This window comes from Ailuropoda melanoleuca, chromosome 7 (assembly GCF_002007445.2).
Source record: "Ailuropoda melanoleuca isolate Jingjing chromosome 7, ASM200744v2, whole genome shotgun sequence".
NCBI lineage: Eukaryota > Metazoa > Chordata > Mammalia > Carnivora > Ursidae > Ailuropoda > Ailuropoda melanoleuca.
This window is the reverse complement of record NC_048224.1, coordinates 47,229,060-47,249,358: the sequence shown is the minus strand read 5'-3', so window position 1 is coordinate 47,249,358 and position 20,299 is coordinate 47,229,060. Positions and strand designations below refer to the sequence as shown.

The following is a 20,299-nucleotide window of genomic DNA, read 5'->3' as shown; positions in this document are numbered from 1 at the left end:
GAAAGTCCAGCTATTGTGAAATTAGTCTTCACTGTACCCAATTTGCACTGGATTATGGAAATGATACTCCAAGCATCCCATTTGCAGCAACAGTACTGCCATTATGCCTTTCCCACTGTCCTGTTTTAAATAGAATATTCTTGCTCACTCGTCCCAATGTAGGTAACAACTGTGGTTCAAAAAATCAGCACTTCTGAGGAAATTTGCAGCTTTCATTTGAAAATTGAAACCCAAGACATAGAAGGTAAAACGACATAATTTACACTGTAATTTTTACCTTCTTTTTCAACCTGTGGTCTTCACTTCCCTCTTCTGGTGGCTTGGTTCCCCCCCTCACTCCAAAAGCAAGTCCCCATTCACACTGTAGTCCTCTTCTAACCATGGCCCTGGGGTCAGTGTGTATGCTCTCTTCTGCCCTGAGAGCTTCCGGGTGTGGCTCAAAGACCTATCCCTATAGGCAACTTTCTAGCTACCAGTGAATCCAGGCATCAGCTCTTTCTCCCTGCAACCTTCCCCAAACATGCTACCTTAAATAACTCCTTCCTTAAATTATAAGTTCTTTGAGAGCAGAGAACTGTTATAATTTTTGGTATTGTTGGTAGCCATGAATTTCCCTTAAAAATCACTAGAAGTGTCAACTTCCAAATCATAAATCATTTTTAAGTGTGTTCAGAAAACTTTTCATTAATTATTCTGTTCTAAAAGGTGCAAAACAGCTAAAAATGGTTCACTGTTGTTTTTGTTTGCTGTTTGTCGTGTGTGCTAGCTTCCAGCTACAGAGGCTATGGCAACTCGGATTACAAGCGCATCATAGCGTGTGCCAGGTGAGCCTGTTTCCACAAAGGGGAGCGCAGACTTCAAGGTCTGAGTTGTGCCATTGTATTATCCCTTTACATCTTTTTGAATTTTAAGAGGGCTGGAAGATGCAAAATTGTGTGCTTTTTAAAATGCAGGACATAACGGGTGTTCTTAGATAGCTACTGACTCTATAAAACCACTTTGTTTTTGCTCATAAATAGTTTTCCCTCCCACTTTTGGCTTTCTTCTAATTCAAACACTATAATATTTTTTTCTATCTGCCAGAAAGGTAGAGAGGAGATAGAAGTATTAGGAAAAGAAAAAGCAAAGGATTTTCTTACAAGCAACTCCTACTCTCCTACTTAGAAAAATCACATTCACCCAGCAAAATCCCTAGCCGTTATCAGCCACTGGTTCTCAACTCGGGCTGCACGTGGTAGTCAGCCGGAGAGCTTTTAGAACTATCCAAAACTCTGGCCTCACCCCTAGAGGTTATTCTGATGGTAGCCTTGAGAACCACTGGTGCTGAACCCTCTGCAGACTAACTCCAGAGGCCTAAATTGGTCACTGTGGCAGTTTCCTATTGCTGCTAGGCAACAATTTATCAGAAACTTAATGGTGAAAAAGCCCAAATTGATTCTCTTATAATTCTGGAGGCCAAAAGTCCTAAAATCAATGAGCTGCTTTCCTCCTAGAGGCGCTAGGGGAAAATCCACTTCCTTGCCTTTTCCAGATGCTATAGGCTACCAGCATTCTTTGGCTTGTGGCCCCTTCCTCCATGTGCAGAGCACACAGCACACATCTTCCAGTCTTCTCTGACTCTGACCCCTTTCCATCATCTTATCTCCTCTGACTCTCCTGCTTCTTTTCCTTAAAAAACCCTATTGATTACATTGGGCCCACCCAGATAATCCAGGATAATCTTTTTATTGCAAGATCCTTCATTTAATCACAGCTGCAAGTCCCTTATTCACAGGTTCAGGGGATTAGGACATGGGCATTTTTGGGGGCCATTATTCTGTTTACCATAGCCACAATCCTAAAATGCTTATAAAAGGGTAGATTTGGGGGGGGCACCTGGGTGGCTCAGTCAGTTAAGCATCTGCCTTCGGCTCAGGTCATGATCCCAGAGTCCTGGGATCAAGCCCCACGTTGGGCTCCCTGCTCAGTGAGGAGTCTGCTTCTCTCTCTGCACCTCACCCCCTCCACTCCCCTCCCTCCCTCCCTCTTCCTTCCCTCTCTGTCCCTCCCCCTCCCCCTGCTCATACTCTCCCTCTCTCTCTCTCAAATAAATAAAGTCTTTTTTAAAAAGGCATAGGTTTTTGAAATTATGTACACATACCTTAGTGATCACACAGAGTGAATCATTTAGTGGTGAAGCCATGATTAGAACACAGGCTTCTTCCCTCTTCCTTTCATTACCCCTCAGTACCTCCTGTTGTGCTGTTTCCTTAACTTCGTATTCTCAGCAACTGATTTCTGTGGTAGGTATTCTGCTGATTTTACGTATAATCACACATGTGTCAAAGCACTTAGAAATTCCATAGAGTTGTATAATAGATTAGAGTGGAAAAGGATTTGGGGATGATATAGTGATCCCCAAAGTTGACACACAAAGAAGTGAGGTGACATGCTGAGTTCTCACAGAGTTGGTGGCAGAGGCAGGGCCTTAAGCCCCAGACCCTGATATTCAGCCCTGGATCTAAACCATCTCCTTCAGTCAGTATAACCCAAGACCACTGACCTCAAGGAACAGTACACTGCTTCTCACTGTCTCCTTCTCAGCCATTTCCCATCCTTGTCCAGTCTCTCTCTTTTCAAGGATTCTCTCACTGGCCAGCCTGCTCACAATACCTCCTTCTGTCCTTGGCCAGTTGTGTTTCCTCTCAAATACCCTTCCTCATTCCCTCATGTCTTCCTGCTAAGGTTACCATTTCCCATCCTCCTAACTGCCATTTCTGCTCTTGGGTACCTCTCTTCTGGGGGAGGAGGCATGATCACAGTTGTGTTTAATTTCCTAACACTGGTCACAGGGCGGTGTGAGCAGACTTGTCGAAGGCAGGGCCAGAATCACTGCACGGGACCGTACAGTGGGCACAAAGGAGGGCTCTGATGGTGCAGTGGGACACCTGTGGGGTAGCCTCTGCCATGAAGTACTCAAGTGACCTGTGGCAAATCAGCTTGCTTCCCTGGGCCTCTTCTGTAATGCAAGGATACTAAACTATCTGATCTCCAAGTGTCTTCCAGTTCTTATGTCCCACAACTCTGCTATACATAAAAAGGCTTTTATCAAAAACTCATTCATTTGAATTCATTGACAGGAGGCCTCATTCCAGATTGCTAATATACAAAAAAAGCAAATAGAGATGTAATATTGAATTTTCATTTTTTTTACAAATTGGGAACAGAATGTTCAAAAGAGCCAGGTGGAATATGCTTTGGCTCTGTGACGCTGAAGTTAGGTTGGATAAAGTCCAAAAGTAACTGTGTAGTACTTATTCATGTGAAAAAATCTTTGCCTTCCAATATTCTCTCTCCTGATCAAAAAAATGCCAGCATACAGTTTCTGTATTCAGGGGGTCTCTTTCCTGTATTTAGCTTTTTACAACCTCTCTGTTGTAGCCATAAGAAAAGAAAAAAGGATTTCATTTCTCTCCTTCTCTCTGAACAAAATGCCTTTGGGGGAGATTGCTGTCTTTGGCAGCAGGCAAAGGGCTTCTTGAAAGGAAGGTTTCTGTTCCGTGGTTGAAACAGTCACCATGGCAACCAGTCATCAAGGCTCCAGCAACTTTTCATAGACATTCTCCACTCAGGAGGCCCTTTTCCATTCTGTTGACAGAGTATTTGCATCTGTGAGCAAGAGTTCTCTGCTTCTGGTGATACAACCCATCCAATTAGGGAGATGTCCAGATGTCATTTTACAGTTCCACATTGTCTTATAGTCTGTTGGTAATTGTTAATTTGGTGAAGAATGGGGTTAAATTTTTGTAAATCAGAGATTTTATAATATCTTTCATTACTACGGTAAATATTACATACAAAACATCTAATCGAGTCTGCCCCTATAAGGTGTGATTGGGGAAGAGAGATCCTCTGCCAACTCACTAACTCACATGAAACCTCCCATTTCGCTAATACTCATTCCTTCAGGTGAGATCAGTTTATCTTCCCCCTATGAAGCTGTCTCCCCAGGTCTTCCTTTAATCCCGACGGATATTCCAGGTTCCACTCTCAAGTGTCTAGCTACCTCTCAAGCATCTTGAAGTGAAGCTGGAACCTGAAATTCAAGCTTTGCAGAACCCCCCTTGCTCTGCCCCCATCCCCGGTCTTCAGTCCCTGACCTGCCGACTTGCCCCTTTTAAATCTTCTAATTCTGATTAATGGTAGCACCAACCTCTGCCACCCAAAACGAAGCCTTGGAATTATAAAGGTAAACTTGAAACACAAGTTTATACTTCTTCACAGTTTATTTTACAAACAAGGAAATTAGCTCCAGAAAGGGAAAATGATTCATAGAAATCTCTTAGCAGAATTAGGGAAAAACCCAAGTTTCCTGATCTCCCAGTTCAGTGGGGTTTTTTTTCTCTCTTTTATCAGAAAAACGGAAAAAACACCAAATCTGCCTTTTTACCCCCTTTGCCTTTTTCCTTTGCTTCCTCCTAAGCACAATTCCTAGACAGAGGATAGTCCTTAAAACATTTTTAAAAAAATAAAAATCTATTGTGAAAATTTTAGAAAGTATAAAGAAGCATGGAAAAGAAAAGAGATAATCACTTATAATCTCACCATCCAGAGAAAGTAGCTGCTAACATTTTAGGGTATTCCCTTCCAGCCTTTTCCCGAACATGCTTATTGAGCATCTTTTATATAGAACAATTTTCTTTTTCAAGTATGCTCCATTAGAAAAAGAACTGGAAAGAGAATCAAGAGATTTATGCAGCTCTGGGGTAAACTAGTCATGTGACCTTGGACAAGTACCTTACTCTCGTCCTCAGTTACCTTGACTAGATAATTAAAAGCTTGGATTGAATGACCTCTATGGTCTTTTCCAGTTCCATTTTTAAAGGTGGTCCATTTAAAGTATCAGTCAAGGGGAACCTGGGTGGCACAGTCAGTTAAGCATCTGACTCTTGGTTTCAGCTCAGGTCATGATCTCAGGGTCATGACCTTAGGGTTGTGAGATTGAGCCCCACGTTGGGCTCCGCAATTAGTGCAGAGTCTGCTTGGGGTTCTCTCACTCTCTTTCCCTCTGCCCTTCCCACTCATGCTCACTCTCTCAATAAAGCAATGGCCAAGGGAGCAATGAGTTAGAACAGATTACTCACAGATCTCTTGCAATGCTAAAATTTAGAGATTGCAATGCATGTATTATAGAGAGGCAAGTAATGGAGACCCAAATTAAAAATTAAAGCCTACTAAGAAATAAAGCTTTTTCTTAAAGAATCTCGTCCACTTATTTATTCCATTTCCTCTCTCTCATTTATTTTAGCTATAAGCCCAGCGAAGAAGAATCATCATCTGGGTCTTCCCATGCAGTGATGGATATCTCTTTGCCTACCGGAATCAGTGCAAACCCAGAAGATTTAAGAGTTGTAAATATTCTCTTTTACATATTGTTATGGATGCTTGGTTTTCTTTCCTGTATTGTTTTACAGATAAAGCTATTTCCTTTCATTTTAATATATCACTTTCATAGAATCACCTAGAATATTCTTTCCAAACCAATAATCTACCTAAGTTTTAATTTTTCAAAGTAAAGTGGGAGCATACACTCGCACGGTCTGAACAAAATGTGAATGCATCTGATTACATATTCAGACTTTTTCGAGAGGAGGAGCTGCTCTTCAACTTTTTTGAATAGTGGATTGCATCCCCATGTCTAACATCCCAATATTGGGTGAATGCATTTAAACAAAAAGATGAATTTTTTTTAAAAAAAAGATCATGAAATTAAATCCAAGCTTTCTCTTTCCTCTCTTAGCTTGTGGAAGGGGTAGATCAGCTACTAACTGATTACCAAATCAAAGATGGACATATTATTATGCAACTGAACTCGGTAAGTTCCACCTCCCACCAGTCCCCATTTCCAATCACTATTCAAAATTTACAGGCTAAAATGCTGAATCTCTTCTCTCCCATAATTTCCTCAAACCTTGAATTTGTCAGATTCCTTCCGATGAGTTCCTTTGTGTTCGATTCCGGATATTTGAACTTTTTCAAGTTGGGTTTCTGAGTCCTGCTACTTTCATGGTATATGAATACCACAGACCAGGTAATCAACTCTACTCTAAAATTTCTTCAGAGGACTACTTTGCCTTCATTACATTATTCATTACATCCCTCCTTTTTGGAGAAGCTCACGTACCCCCCCCCATTTCTTTAATCCGCCCAGAATCAACTTTTCCATCTATATTCTCATCACATTTTGCAATCCTGTCACATTGCATTGTAATTATTTGTTTGTGTGTCTTTCTCACCAAACCCAGACAGAATGTTTTCATTCTTGTGCCCCTAGTATCTAACACAGTATTCGGTATATAACCTGTATCGATAAATGTTGAATCAATGACCCCACATTCGATCACTCAGCTTTTTCTGGGAATGCTAAGTGATGGGAGAGCTCTTTGGTTTGCAGGACAGACAACTCCACTTCAGGCAGTTCTACTTGTTTGAGAAAATTCTTAAAATGAACCAAACTCTCACACCCATTCGTTCTAGTTTTATCTAGTTTTATCTCCCAAAATCACATGGAACATACTTGGCCCCTCTTCCCCTATTCTTCTCCAACATAAACAATTACAGCTCTTTCAGTAGACTCTGTGTAACATAATTTATTTCCTCTCATTCATGGAAGCATCAAATATTTTAATTCTAAGAAATAAATATTGAACAGTAAAATTTCAAGCACAGAAAGGGAAATCATTTTGAAGGAGGGTAGAGGGACCCATGCCAAGAGAGGCGATTCACAGTTTAACCTCCCTGCACCCAAGTTACAAAAAGAAATTTTGGAATAAGTCATCTCCAAGGCCCCATGGAAGAGACTTACTGATCCATAAACGTGTTGTGTGTTAATCAAGCCGCCTCTCCTAACTATGCTTTCATTGCCACAGATAAGCGATGCACCATGTTTTATAACCCATCTGATACCAAACTTCAGAAAGTCTGTGAAGGAGTAACGTGCAAATGCGTAGAAGGTAAACTTCATGTAACATGTTCAGGCCAAATGCCTGTTTAAAGCAGCCACTCATAATCCAGGGCTAATCTGGCAGAAGCTGTTTGACAAACTGTCATTTCTCAGAAGTAGACAGCTTAGCTGATTGAAAGCTGATTCCTTGAATACTGTAAAGCTACTTCTCGACAACTTCTGAACACCCTGATAGTTTCTACTGTAAGAAAAGGAAAAACACCAGCTAGACGATTGTTGATATCAGAGGGATAACAGGATGTGAAATTCTTACTTTTCACCCGGTCTTTTTAATGTAATAGGATCACAGCTTAAGAGAACAGAGGCTCAGGACTGAGGCACTAGCTCTATTCTTTTTCCTTTTCCTTAACACTTAGTGACATCTCTGTTTATTGTCCAGTTCCCTTCGGTCTTCTATAAATCCAAGACAGTGTTCTTCGTCAAGGAAAAGATCCAGAACTCAACAATAATCAACAACTGACTCCATGAGGGTCTGGGTTGGTTTGGGGTTTGTTTTGTTTTTCAAAAGCCTTAATACCTATACATTTCTTTTTTAATTATTATTATGTTAGTCACCACATAGTACATCATTAGTTTTTGATGTAGTGTTCCATGATTCATTGTTTGTGTATAACACCCAGTGCTCCATGCAATACGTGCCCTCCTTACTACACATTTCTGGGCTAACCAATCCCCCCACCCCCCACCCCCGAAACCCTCAGATTGTTTCTCCTTAGGTACTTATTATACCATTTTATAGTTGTAAATCAGTCCAGTTACCATTTCGGTTCCTTCAAGGGACTTTTAATTACACTCAAAATGGGAAATTTTCCTCCTTTCTTTAAAGAAAGTATATAGATTTCTAAAGAACTGAATATGGAGTGACTGCCCATCCTAAGCCTCATGTCCAAGTTTGTTTTGTTTTGTTTTTGCTTTATATAATGTTTCACTTTATGGAGGAGGAGAAAATGGTATTTGTAAGATGATACTGGATTGTCGGGACTTATGAAAATTGTGTTTACTGCAAAAGGGAATGTCTGCCTCTTTATGTTAACCTAACTTTTACCATTTTTCACAAAATTCAGCTGACTGTGGACAAATGCAGACAGAATTGGATCTGACAATCTCTGCAGATACCAGAAAAGAAACAGCATGTAAACCAGACATTGCCTATGGTAAGTTCAAAGTTTCTATATAGAATTCCATTAAACATAAAATTTTATGAGTACATGAGCAGTGAGAGAGATAAACAACTTTTCATAGTGACCATTTGGATACTACATTCCATATGTCCCCTTGAAGGAAAATGCCATCAATTTTCAGCATTACCATGCAAAATTATTTATCCTTCAGCAAAGAAATGTGACTTCATTGAAAACGACAGGAGTGAATGTACACACTTAGCCAAGACACTTTGCTCCAATAGATCCCATTGAATTGAACATACTGAACTAAAGTATATTCAAAGAGAACTTTTGAGAAGCCACAAAGGTATAAGATTTCACTATTCTTCCAGTCAGTTGAGCAGACGCAGAGACAAAGGTGGTTTCGGGGCTTAGAATTTTTTCAAACTCCCTTCAAAGACAAGGTAAAAATATCAATACTAAGTCATTTTAAATATACGCGAATTGCAATCTTCCACTTTAAAAGGAGCATCTCCTTCTGGTTGTCCAGAGCTCAGAGCCATATCAAATGCCCAAGTACAGTTGTAGTCATCTTGAGTTCAGAGAATTAGCTCCTCTTTTCTTTTTTTCCTTTTGTGTGTGTGTGTGTGTGTAAGTTCCTTTTATATATATTGAATATTAACCTTTTTTTGTCTTTCTTTTTTTAATTCAAATTCAGTTAGCCAACTTATAGTACATCATTAGTTTCAGATGTAGCGTTCAGTAATTTATCCAGTTTCGTACATGACAGCCAGTGCTTGTCACATCACGTGCCCTCCTTAATGCCCATCACCCAGTTATCCCATCCCCCCACCCACCTCTCCTCCAGCAAAATTCATTTTTTTTTTTCCTAGAGAGTCTCTCATGGTTTTTCTCCCTCTCTGATGATTTCCCTTTCTGTTTTCCCTCCCTTCCCCTATGGTCCTATGCCCTGTTTCTTATGTTCCACATATGAGTGAAACCATATCATAATTGGTTTCTAATGTTTATTTCTGGCTTCTTATTTTTTTTAGAGAGAGAGAGAGAAAGGGAGCATGTTGTACACTATCTCAAATCTTTTGTGTGTGTATGTGAAAGTAGGGTATTATTTATAAATGAAAGGTAAGTACAGTTAATTCAGCACTTTCTGTTTACTGACTGCTTTCCTATATGGCCTCTCACTGGGGTCTCCTAAGACCTCTTTGAGGTAACAGTGGATTATCTGTATTTTGCCAGTGAAGAAACTGAGGCTCAGGGAGATTAAATAACCTGTTCAAAGTCGTGCAGGAATTAAGATGCATCCTGGTTTCCACTATTATTCCCACTATTATTTCCATCATACTACGCTAATCTCGCTTACTGGAAATACAGCAATCAGTATGGTTTATAGTCTTTCTTTCCATAGAATTCATCTTGACTTTTAAGCAATCAGTATGGTTTATAGTCTTTCTTTCCATAGAATTCATCTTGACTTTTAAAAAAATGTTGCTTATTCATTTGAGAAAGAGAATGAGCAAAAGAGAGAACACGGGTAGGGGTGGGGGGTGGTTGCCGGACAGGCAAGAGGAAGAGGGAGAAGCCAACTTCCCTGCTGAACAGGGAGCCTGATGTGGGGCTCGATCCCAGGACCCTGAGATCATGACCTGAACCAAAGGCAGATGCTTAACTGACTAAGCCACCCAGGTGCCCCAACTCAGGACATTTTTTTTTAAAGATTTTATTTATTTATTTGACAGAGATAGAGACAGCCAGCGAGAGAGGGAACACAAGCAGGGGGGAGTGGGAGAGGAGGAAGCAGGCTCATAGTGGAGGAGCCTGATGTGGGGCTCGATCCCAGAACACCAGGATCACGCCCTGAGCCGAAGGCATACGCTTAACCGCTGTGACACCCAGGCGCCCCCCAATTCAGGACATTTTAAAATCTGTTTTAAGCTACTAATTCTCTTGGCCTTTGGTTCTGGCACGATGAGTTCATTCATCTAACTAGCTGGAATCTCAAAAAGGGCAACCCTTTAGGTCATTCACTTCAACCCCATCAAAAGCAAAAATGCAAGGATCTTTTCTTAGGCTACATAGAAGGGATAGGTCCCTTCAAGCTGCTCATTCCAAAACAGATCAAGTACGGTAGATTAAAAATCAATGCCTGAATGAAGAGAGGACAGGATAGAGAATGTCTCGTGTCAGATAGCTGCCAATCCCAGCAAAGACGAGTCAGAAGATCGAACCCTATCAAAATGCAAAGATCAGAGCCATTGGAGGTATCCAAGGAATCAAGACAAGGAAACAGGAGGCCCACAGGGCAGGCCTGACCTGTGATAAAGGCCCCTCTGTGGGCATATGGAAAAGGAAGGGACTCTTCCACGTTCCCCATGGCATGACCCCACTAATCTTAAAGGATCAGAATCTGACCTTTACATCTAGCAAAGACATATTTTGTTTGTTAGTGTGCTTCTGTCTTTTAATTTTTTGCTGCTTTTATCCTAATCAGCCTGTTCTGTAACAGGGGCGAGAACTAATGATTCTTTGTAGAATGAATTATTAGTCATGATCAATACAATCAGACTGAGAGTCTTTAGGAAGGCTTTTTGGAAGAAATGAGATTTACCTCTGGGTGCCCACAAGAGCTTGCTATGCTTCATTTCTCATTTGTTTGACAAACTCTGGCTTCTACGGGACATGGCATTAGTGATATTAAACATGAATTCTTATGTTGTTTCTTCTACCAGCTTATAAAGTTCGTATCACATCTATCACTGAAGAAAATGTCTTTATTAAGTACACTGCAACCCTCCTGGATATCTACAAAGCTGGTGAGAATTCATTCATTCATTCTTCCACTCAACAAATATTTAGTACTTACTATGTGCCACTAATGAGACATTATACTGATAGACTAGGCATTATATTAGACACAGAGAATACAACTTGAATAACACAGCCAGAGTTCTTGCCTTCATAAGGTTTATATTCTATTCAAGGAGACACATTAAAAAAAATGAACAAATTAAACAATATAAATCATAACAAGTACTATATTTGTGACATGTAATTAATTGGGAAGCTCCTTCAGTGATAATAGATGGCTTCTTTTGGGGGTGATATTAGGAGTTAACTATTCTTAAAGGGGTGGAGTGGAGAGGGAACCAAACATGCAAAGGCTCTGAGACAGCAAGTAACCGGACAGCACCAGGGAGCTGAAGAACCCCAATGGGTGACAGAAGCAGGGAGACGCTAGTATGAGATAAAGCTGAGTGGTAGGCAGGAGCTGGGTCATACAGGGATTTATAAGGCATGGCAAGAAATTTGGATTTTATTCTAGAAATCCAAAGGGAAGCTAATAAAAGGTGTGAGGTAGGCAAACAAGATGATCTGATTTATGGTTTTAAAAGATCATTCTGGCTTCTTTTATGGGAGGGATCAAGAGTAGAAACAGGGAAACCAGTTAAGAACATCTATGAAGTGCAAAGTTGTGGATTAGATGCCATGTGAGGATAAATGAGACTGTTAATAACCAATACAAGGAAATGAATTCATATGTAAAATAACTTATGAAACATTTAAAAATATGTTCCCTTGTATTCTCTAATTAAACTAAGCTATAAATATTATAAAACTGCTTGTCAAATTATATAAATTGTCACACAAATGATTCATCAAATCATTCTAATAATTCCAAATAAGTTTTTTATTTTTAGAAATTGTCAGTTTTATTTTGCTTGACTCACTACAGGATTGTCCCTGTCTGAGCTTTGATTTGACAATAAGGAACTACATCAAACTTTTCTAGTTACATCTTTATTGAATTGGTAGTCTTTACACAATCTATAATCTCAATAAGTAATTTCTCCTAATAGCAACAGTATTGTTCATGGTCCCGAAGTCTCTCTCAGCTTCTGCTAAATTGGTAATAATTGCATTCAAAATATTTCTAGTTCTTCGGACACTGTCTGACATTTTTATGTATTTAGTGTATCTCTATTATCAGCTAAATCATGACAACAATTTATTGAATTTTTGGAATTTGAAAATGTATTGAATATTTAGTTTTCCTAATTTTCTTAGTTTTTATTCAGCTTCAACCCTGAGAGTTTTACAAACTTCACAAACAAAATTTCAGGATTCACAATTTTTTTTTAAAAAACTCAAAAGTTCGTCACATTTTTTACTTTTGCCATTAAAAAACATTTTCATATAATGAGCTTTTCCCTTAAATTGATTTTATTTTGTTTTATATCAAATTTATAATCATTCTTGGTTTTGTTTAAAGCTCTTACTCCACTTTCATAGTTACCTTTATTTTTATACAATTTCATTATTCATTCTCTAACCTACGAGCCTATTGAAGTTGAAATATATTTTTTTGAACGTCTTAAGATGGTATTGACATAATGGCTAGACTATCATGACCAAATCATCAAAGGCATATCTATCCCACTTTCGAAATATTTGCTCCTATACCACAGTACCTATCAAAGTGAACCAATCAGGCTTGATATGATTTCCAAACTGCCTCTGTGATTCTAGCACTACCAGCTGCCTATCAAAATCCCAATATTTTTCCAATTTTCATTATTGCAATTTTTTTCCTTATTGCCATTTTTAAAGCTTTTCCTATTATTACTTACTTCTGCCTAGATATGTGGTAGTAAACACCAGATTTATGAAGACAAATATTTAAAGTGAGTTTTTGCTTGGCTCCTATCTTTGTAGTGTCCAAAGACATTTGATACTTACTTGATAGGTAATTCAGTTGACACCAAACTGAACAGCTGGGAACTTCAGGATTTCTGCTGAAACCTGACTCTTCCCTGGCATTCTGTTTGCACCAATAAGGTGTTCACATAAATATTCCTCATTGACTCCTTTTCTCTTAAACAGTTGGATATGTTGTTCAGTTGTTTCTTCCAGTACCTTGAAATCAACAAAATCTATTAAGCGGTCTTCAAAGTCCTCAATTTTTTATTTTACGTTATTTAAAACATTTTTTAATTAGTTGATTTTCTCTATAATTATTGAAATTTTATCACCTTATTTATATTTTCCAAAAAGTTGTGTTCTCATTTCAGTAGATAGAAATTTTGCAAGAAGTAGGCCTGTAGATCTAAATTGCAACTTTATGTTTATACTGATTTTCTTCTCTTTTGAAATTCTACCAGGTGTTTCAAATATGAAAATGCTTCATCATTTTTAGCTATAGACTAGAGTTAGATTCTAATAATACTTTCCAAATATTTATTTGCTTGATCGATACTCTGATAAAAATGTTTTTCTGGTTTTTATTATTTCAAATGTTTTACCGTATGAAATTGATTTGTGATGTTATTCCATTTTTTTCTCATTAACGATCACAGATTTTTCTTCATCTGAACCATGATTTTTGTTCTGATGAAAATAGGTGTTTAGCACTCTGATTTTTTTCACAGTCTAACTTTTGAGCACCGTTTGTATCCAGCTTGCGCATTACAGGGAAGAATAAACCATTCCTATTTTTACTGAAATCATCCAGTGCTCTTCATTCTGGACATACAGATTATTTGCCTTATTTTGTACCATTTCTTGCATGGTATCAGAAGACATCCTAGGCTGTTCTGAATGTTGTGCAGTATCAGATGATTCCTAAGCTGTAGTTCTTTATCAATATCATCTCTTCTTTGTTCTCCTGTCCGTTCAGAAGATTCATATTTATGACATTTAAAAGGAAATGTTAAGAAATGTTTGCATACTTTATTATCTCTTCATTCTGGGTGTTAATTTCTTTGATAGATATAAATTTTAAATTTATATAAATATCAGCACATCACACACTTACCCCTTACCCCGGAATTGCTGCACACGAACAATAAAGCCAAACTAAAAACTAAACTATTTAGAACGGAGGGCAACCATGCAGTTCAAAGATAATGATAAACTGGCGTTTCCCCTCAAACACAGGGTGCTCAGAGTGAAGATATAAATGGAAAAAAGGTCAGTGATTGTGGAAGTTGAGGTTAATTAACTATTCCCTTTTCTGAATATGCTTGATATTTTCTATAACAAAAGGCCTTTAAAAATAATGATAAGGCCCCAGCAGCCACATTCCTTACCAGGACAGGGGCTGAACTGGTACACAGTGCTGGGAATGCCGCTTAGACATTGCTGCCAGGGGAAGTCATGTCTTAATGGTCACTGGGAGAACATAAGAAAATCAGCTTGAACTGATGTGTGCACACTGGTTAAATATTATTAACTAAAGTTTACCATATATGCAGTTATTATTAAGTATACATTCAGAAGTTTTCAGGATTTAATAATTAGGATAACTCTGTGAGTTGAGTAACTGATTATCAGTCCTGAATCTATAGCAATGAGTCAGACCCAGGTCCTGCCTCAAGAAGTTTCCAGCCTAGCTGAAGATAGATACATGGAATGAAACATTGTGATAGAAATTCAAGTATAATAGCAGTAAGGGGGAGACAGAGGGATATTAATGACAAAGGACATCCAGGAGTGTTTACTGGACACCTCCATAATTGAAGATGTGTTTCAAGATGGGTAGAAATGCAACAGGACAACCAGGGAAGGAATGCATTCTAGGTAAGGGAACCTGGTTCTTGATTACTCCTGAGTTCTTTGGGAATCCCAAAGTGACCCTCTTTCAAATCTTCCCAAGTCTTTCGCATATCTTGTATTTCTCTCTAAAGTAATCCGTTGCCAGCTACAAAAATACTTTTTTATTTTACTGTATAATATTTGGGGATTACTGTTGTTCAACCATAGAGAAGTTCTTTTGATTCCTGGTTCTACAGGCATAATAATAAGAAGCACTTACATAGTGCTTGCGGTGTTGTAAGCACTTCTCATATATTCACAACAGTTCCACAGGGCGGGTTTCATTGTCATTCCCAATTTTCCACGTGAGGGGTCTGAGCCTCATTTGTCCAGGGCCAGACAGCTAGCAAATGGCAGAGAGCCTGATTCCAGAGTCTTAACCATATGGACATGTCACTCTCCAGTAGCCACTCAATGTGAGGTTATTCTCATTAATAACTAGCTGTGAGGAGCTGGGGTTGTTAAGAGTTTATACTCGTGACATCGTAGCATGAACGTGATCATCTTACTTGTGTGCCTCTCAGGCGAAGCTGTTGCTGAGAAAGACTCTGAAATCACCTTCATTAAAAAGGCCACGTGTGCTAACGCTGACCTGGAAAAAGGAAGACAGTATTTAATTATGGGTAAAGAAGCCCTCCAGATAAAATACAACTTCAGTTTCAAGTAAGTCATTTTGGAGTCTCTGAACTTGCCTTCAAACCTAGGTGTCATTTATTCCTAATTACATGTTCCTTATATGTCCTGCTGTTAACCAGCAAACCATTAGGAGCATAAACGCAATAACGTGAATTTACACTTGATCTTAGCCATAAGGCCAAGACTCAATGAAACCAGGTGAAATTTAAAGCAAAGAACCACTTAAAACCTTGAGGGCAGCTGAGCACTCACTGATGGGTAAACCGACTGAGGACCTGGGTCTGGCGATGCCTCTGAAGGCACTCATCCCACCCCCTCTATACCACATCTCTCCCCTCAATAAGTTCTCAGACTGCTCTGTTTGTAAAGAGAGAAGCGTTGAAATATGCATCTTATTATCTCTTTTTAAAAAATACGTCTTGAAACAGATACTGTTCCTGCCTTTAAACGTGGGAGCCCCAAGCAGCCTCCTGAGATTTGGGGGTTTGTGGTCCTTCCCAGGGGAGGCCAGTGCGGCAGAGCCTGGATGACCCCGTGGCCTCTCGGGCCCGAGCAGCCTGAACAGCCTGAGCTCCGTGGAATTTGGCTCTCCTCTATTTGAGGCCATCACCACAACCACTTCTTTGTCCTTTTTTCTTGGCAGGTACATCTACCCTTTAGATTCCTCGACCTGGATTGAATATTGGCCTACAGACACGACGTGCCCATCATGCTCAGCGTTCTTGGCGAATCTGGATGAGTTTGCTGAAGACATCTTTTTAAATGGCTGTGAAAACCCCTGAAGGGGTTCAACTGTGCACAGTTTTCACTGTGGACTCCTGTTGTTGGAGTGCCTTCCTTTTCTTTCTTTCTTTTTTTATTCACAGCTGGTCTTATTTGGAAAGCTCGCTTTACTTAGAATTAGTGGCACTTGCTTTTATTAAAGAACAATTTTAAGAGCTGTAACTTTCTGAAATAACATGGCCTTAGGGGGCATGGAGACAGACACTCATTCCAAGGTTATCGGATACCAGAAGCAATAAAAATTGGAACGCCTCCTAAAACCTGCCGCTCAGGAATGTTTGCTGGGGATGAAAGAATGGCCCCATTGAAATGTAGTATCTTACAATAACATGGCCTTTGCTTGAAAGAAAATACCAAGGAACAGAATACCAATCATTAAAACCTGACTTTGCTTTCAAAATGTGTGAAAAAGCGAAAAAGCCTGTTATTTTATGGTAGAGCCACTTCAGCCACACAGACAGGGAACTGAAAGGTGGACAGAGGCAGCGACGAGACCTGAGAAGGCCTAATGTCAGAGCCTTCAGCAAACTGAGAAGGTAGGAGCGTCTGCCCTGGCCCCTCCCCTCCCAGTGCCCTCTCCTGACCCTCCTGAGGATCCCACTCCTCCCTGCCACTCCCTCCCAGCACCTAGTCATCGCTCCCCCCCACCCCCCAGCCCCGGGGACTTGCTCTTGCCAAGAACTGCTACCCCGGAAGGCAAGGAGCAGTGCAGCAACCTGGGGAAGAGAAACCGAGTGGGAATCGGGAGACCTTTGCTCTGGCCCTAACCGGCTCTCTGAGCCCATTTGAACTTTAGAAAAGAGGATCTGTGATAGGATGTTCATTTTTAAGTGACATTTTGTAAGCACTTTAAATCTCATGAAAGAATGTTCACCTAGATTCCCATTTAATATCTCAAGAACTTCAGGAGTCGCAGGGGTTATTATTAACACCACTTTACGGATGAGGACCTTGACGCTCAGAAGAATGAAGCCATTCTTCCAGCCTAGTAGAGGGCAGAGTTGGAGACCAAAGCCCACTTTCTCTCAGTCCACGCACGTCCCTTTTCCACATCATGACACCATCACATTGCTTGTCAGGTTTAGTTTTCTAAGACCAATATAGGAAACAGCTGGAATTTCTTAGGTAGAGTTTAACCAGCTCCATTGAAATCTCACAAGGAAACATGAAGATAAACTCTGGATATAATAGTGACAGTGATTGAAATGCATCCCCTTCTTGAAAAACCTGCATTTTACCACTTAGGTGAAACAACATAAGGTTTACAGTGTGCCTTGTAAGTAATACTAAGATTTTCCACTTCCAGGAGCTAAGAATTTATTTTTTTAATGTCAAAGCTCACATTGTAGGCACTCCCTTGGCAAAAACAATCCATGTGTCCAGTATGCCCAAACTCTGCCAGCAAGGGTTGAGGCGCCCCGCTCCAGAGTAGACCTGGAGCATCTCCCATCACCTTCTTGCTGAATGCAGTGCTCAGAGGCACCAGAGTCTCTGAGCTGCTGGGTAGCCTTCTTTCTCCCTGAGCCCTGGGCCAAGTAGATTGGGGCACAGTGGTGTAATTAACCCTGACGCCTGCAGCTCTCAAACATCAGATCAAACCTTTCTGAGTTAGCCTGGTACCATTTACAAATCCACCAGCTCCTCTTCAACTGACTCTTATGCATTTAAACCTACTTCTTGAGTGAGGCTTTCACAATCCTCCAAACAGGCTGGGGTCCCTACTGAACCATGCATTCCTCTTCCAAGGCACTTGCAACTACTTATCTAAGCACGTATAATTGTTTATTTAGTGTCTAACTTCCTAGCGGCACCGTAAGCTCTGCGTGGGCAAGTCTGGATCTGTTCTGTTCACTACTATTTCCAGTGCCGGGCACAATGCTGGACACATTACAAGGACTCATTAAGTGTTTGCGGATTCCCACTGAGGATGGGGCATCAGAAGGCCCCCATTCTAGTCTTGACTGTGTCCCCGCAGGGGCTTGAGGCAAGCCTCTTTATCTCTTTGGTGGCCTGTAAAACAAGGGAGTTGAATACTCAAATGCCTTTCTATAGCTCTAAGAAGGTATTTTATAATCTTAAGTTGTGAAGCAGAAAACAGAACCACATGGCATAGAAGCATGGCATGTATTTTTTTCTGTGCGTATGAAGGGAGTTCAGCCAAGTGCGTGAGTGCGACAGCTGGGGGGGCTTCCCGAGGCCCCCTGAGGAAGGGCATGCAGGATTTGCGTAGGTAGAGGGAGGCAGAAGAATGTGGTTGAAGGGAAAAGCATAGGCAGGTTTCCACTGGGGGTAGTAAGAAGATTTAGGTGCTACAAATGAACCCTATTCATTTATAGCCATATGTTTAATTTTTTAAAGTTTTTTTTTAATTCCAGTTAGTTAACATACAGTGTTATATTAGTTTCAGGTGTGTGATATAGTGAGATAAACAGCTCTATGTTTATTTTAACGTGTATTAGAAAAAAATGCAACTAGCACCTCAAAGCTGTGATATACAATTTTCTTTGAAAATATATATATTTGTCAAAAAATAAGTCTATTTAAGAAAAAGTTTTAAGTAAACAAAAGTATAGGTTGTTCTTAGGGCAAAAATCATGAGGTTGGCATGTACAAGATTGACGTTGAGGAAACTCTGACTTAAGAAAATATGTGGAATTAACAATGAGCCAAGCTTAAGGCAGGCAGCCTCACTCCATATTTCTCAGTGAGAGATCCTGAGCCAAAGTCATGTTCGGTCTTACTTTCCACTCTGTGATGCTAGTTTATTCAGCAACATCCAACAAATACGTCTTCATAAGTAATTGTAGACCAAGCCCAATTCCAGGCACTTGGTACCTAGATCCCCACCCTTGTGGGACTTAGATTCCAGCTGGGAAGATACACCGTGAACAATAAAGACAGCAGGTAGGCACCCGACCCTGACCGTTAGAAGGGAATAGAGCTATGGGGAAAAGAAGAGGAGAGCAGAGTAAGGGAGCTGGGGAGTGGTCGAGGGAGGGATTGCAGTTTTGTGGGGTTTTTTGAACGTTAAAAACCTTATTTTTATTTTATTTTTCTATTGTGTTCAGTTAGCCCCTGTATAGTACATGAGTTTTCGATACAGTGTTTAATGATTCATTAGTTGTGCCTAACACCCAGTGCTCATCACACCCCATGCCCTCTTTAATAACCTTCACCAGTTTTAAATAGAGTGATCTGGTCAGAGTAGGCTTCAAAGTGAGACCTGAGCAGAGACTTGGAGGTGGCGGAAGAGGGAGCCATGTGGCCACCTACAGGATGAGTGTTCAGGCAGACGGAGAACCAGGTTCCCACACCTGAAGCAGGGACATGCCCAGCGTCTTACAGAAGAGCCAGGAGGCTGGTGTGACAGATGTAGAGCGAGCAACCAGGGAGGGAGATGGAGAGGAGGCCAGCGAGGGCACAGCGACCAGATCAAGCAGATCATGGAGGGGCGTTAGCTTTACTCAGAGGGAAAGGGGAGCCATTGCAAGGTTTTGAGCAGAGGGGTGACAGGAGTTATTGCAGTAAATCAGGCAAGAGATGTGGCAAGTGAACAGAGCAGAGCTTATGGACTCTGCAATGAAAGAGAATGCGCACCATGGGAACCATGGAGCTTCTCAGAAAAGGATGTCAGAGAGGACTTCTTACAGGATTTGGGCTGGTGATGGATTATTTTAGGGAAGTTTTAAGGAAGCAGGGCTTTGCTCTGGTTTGGACGCTGTCAGGAAGCAGGAGTAATCCTATGACTGAGTACCTCAATTCTTATCTAACTGGAAGGAAAAGAAGCAGCAGTCACTCACAATAGCCAGGAAAGGGGGGTGTTTGGTCATTTTCGTGGTTTGGGTAATGTTGTTCTCTTATTTTCTGCTCAAACATGATTATGGAAAAGGCTCTTTTCTTTTCCCCCCTCTTAATCCTTCTTGTCTGATGTGATGTCTTTGTGTTCCATGATGTCAGCACAGTCTGACTCTGAATAACAACCAGGTCAACTCCTAGGGTCACCAAGCCCAGCTCCTAGTCTAGCACACAGGTGTCTTCTCTCTCACAGGCCCTTTTGTCCTAGAAAATGCGCATACACAAACAATGCCCAGATTTGCATCCAGCTGCAGAAGATCCTGTGAAAGGCCACGCGTGGGCCTGAGGACCGCCCCAGGCGCTAGACTCCAGC

General features: G+C 40.5%; 1 protein-coding gene across 1 annotated transcript in view; it reads left to right on the top strand.

Moving 5' to 3' along the window:
• C5 (complement C5) overlaps positions 1–16,533 on the top strand; it is an 82,477-nt gene extending 65,944 nt beyond the window's left edge. The window contains exons 32-41 of the mRNA XM_002915955.4: positions 163–244; positions 767–824; positions 5,288–5,390; positions 5,780–5,854; positions 5,965–6,070; positions 6,909–6,992; positions 8,068–8,157; positions 10,851–10,934; positions 15,237–15,375; positions 15,992–16,533. Of these exons, the coding sequence (XP_002916001.1) occupies positions 163–244; positions 767–824; positions 5,288–5,390; positions 5,780–5,854; positions 5,965–6,070; positions 6,909–6,992; positions 8,068–8,157; positions 10,851–10,934; positions 15,237–15,375; positions 15,992–16,130 (960 nt within the window). The 3' untranslated portion in view covers positions 16,131–16,533. The remainder of the gene's footprint in view (positions 1–162; positions 245–766; positions 825–5,287; positions 5,391–5,779; positions 5,855–5,964; positions 6,071–6,908; positions 6,993–8,067; positions 8,158–10,850; positions 10,935–15,236; positions 15,376–15,991) is intronic.
• The last annotated feature ends 3,766 nt before the right edge of the window (positions 16,534–20,299 follow it).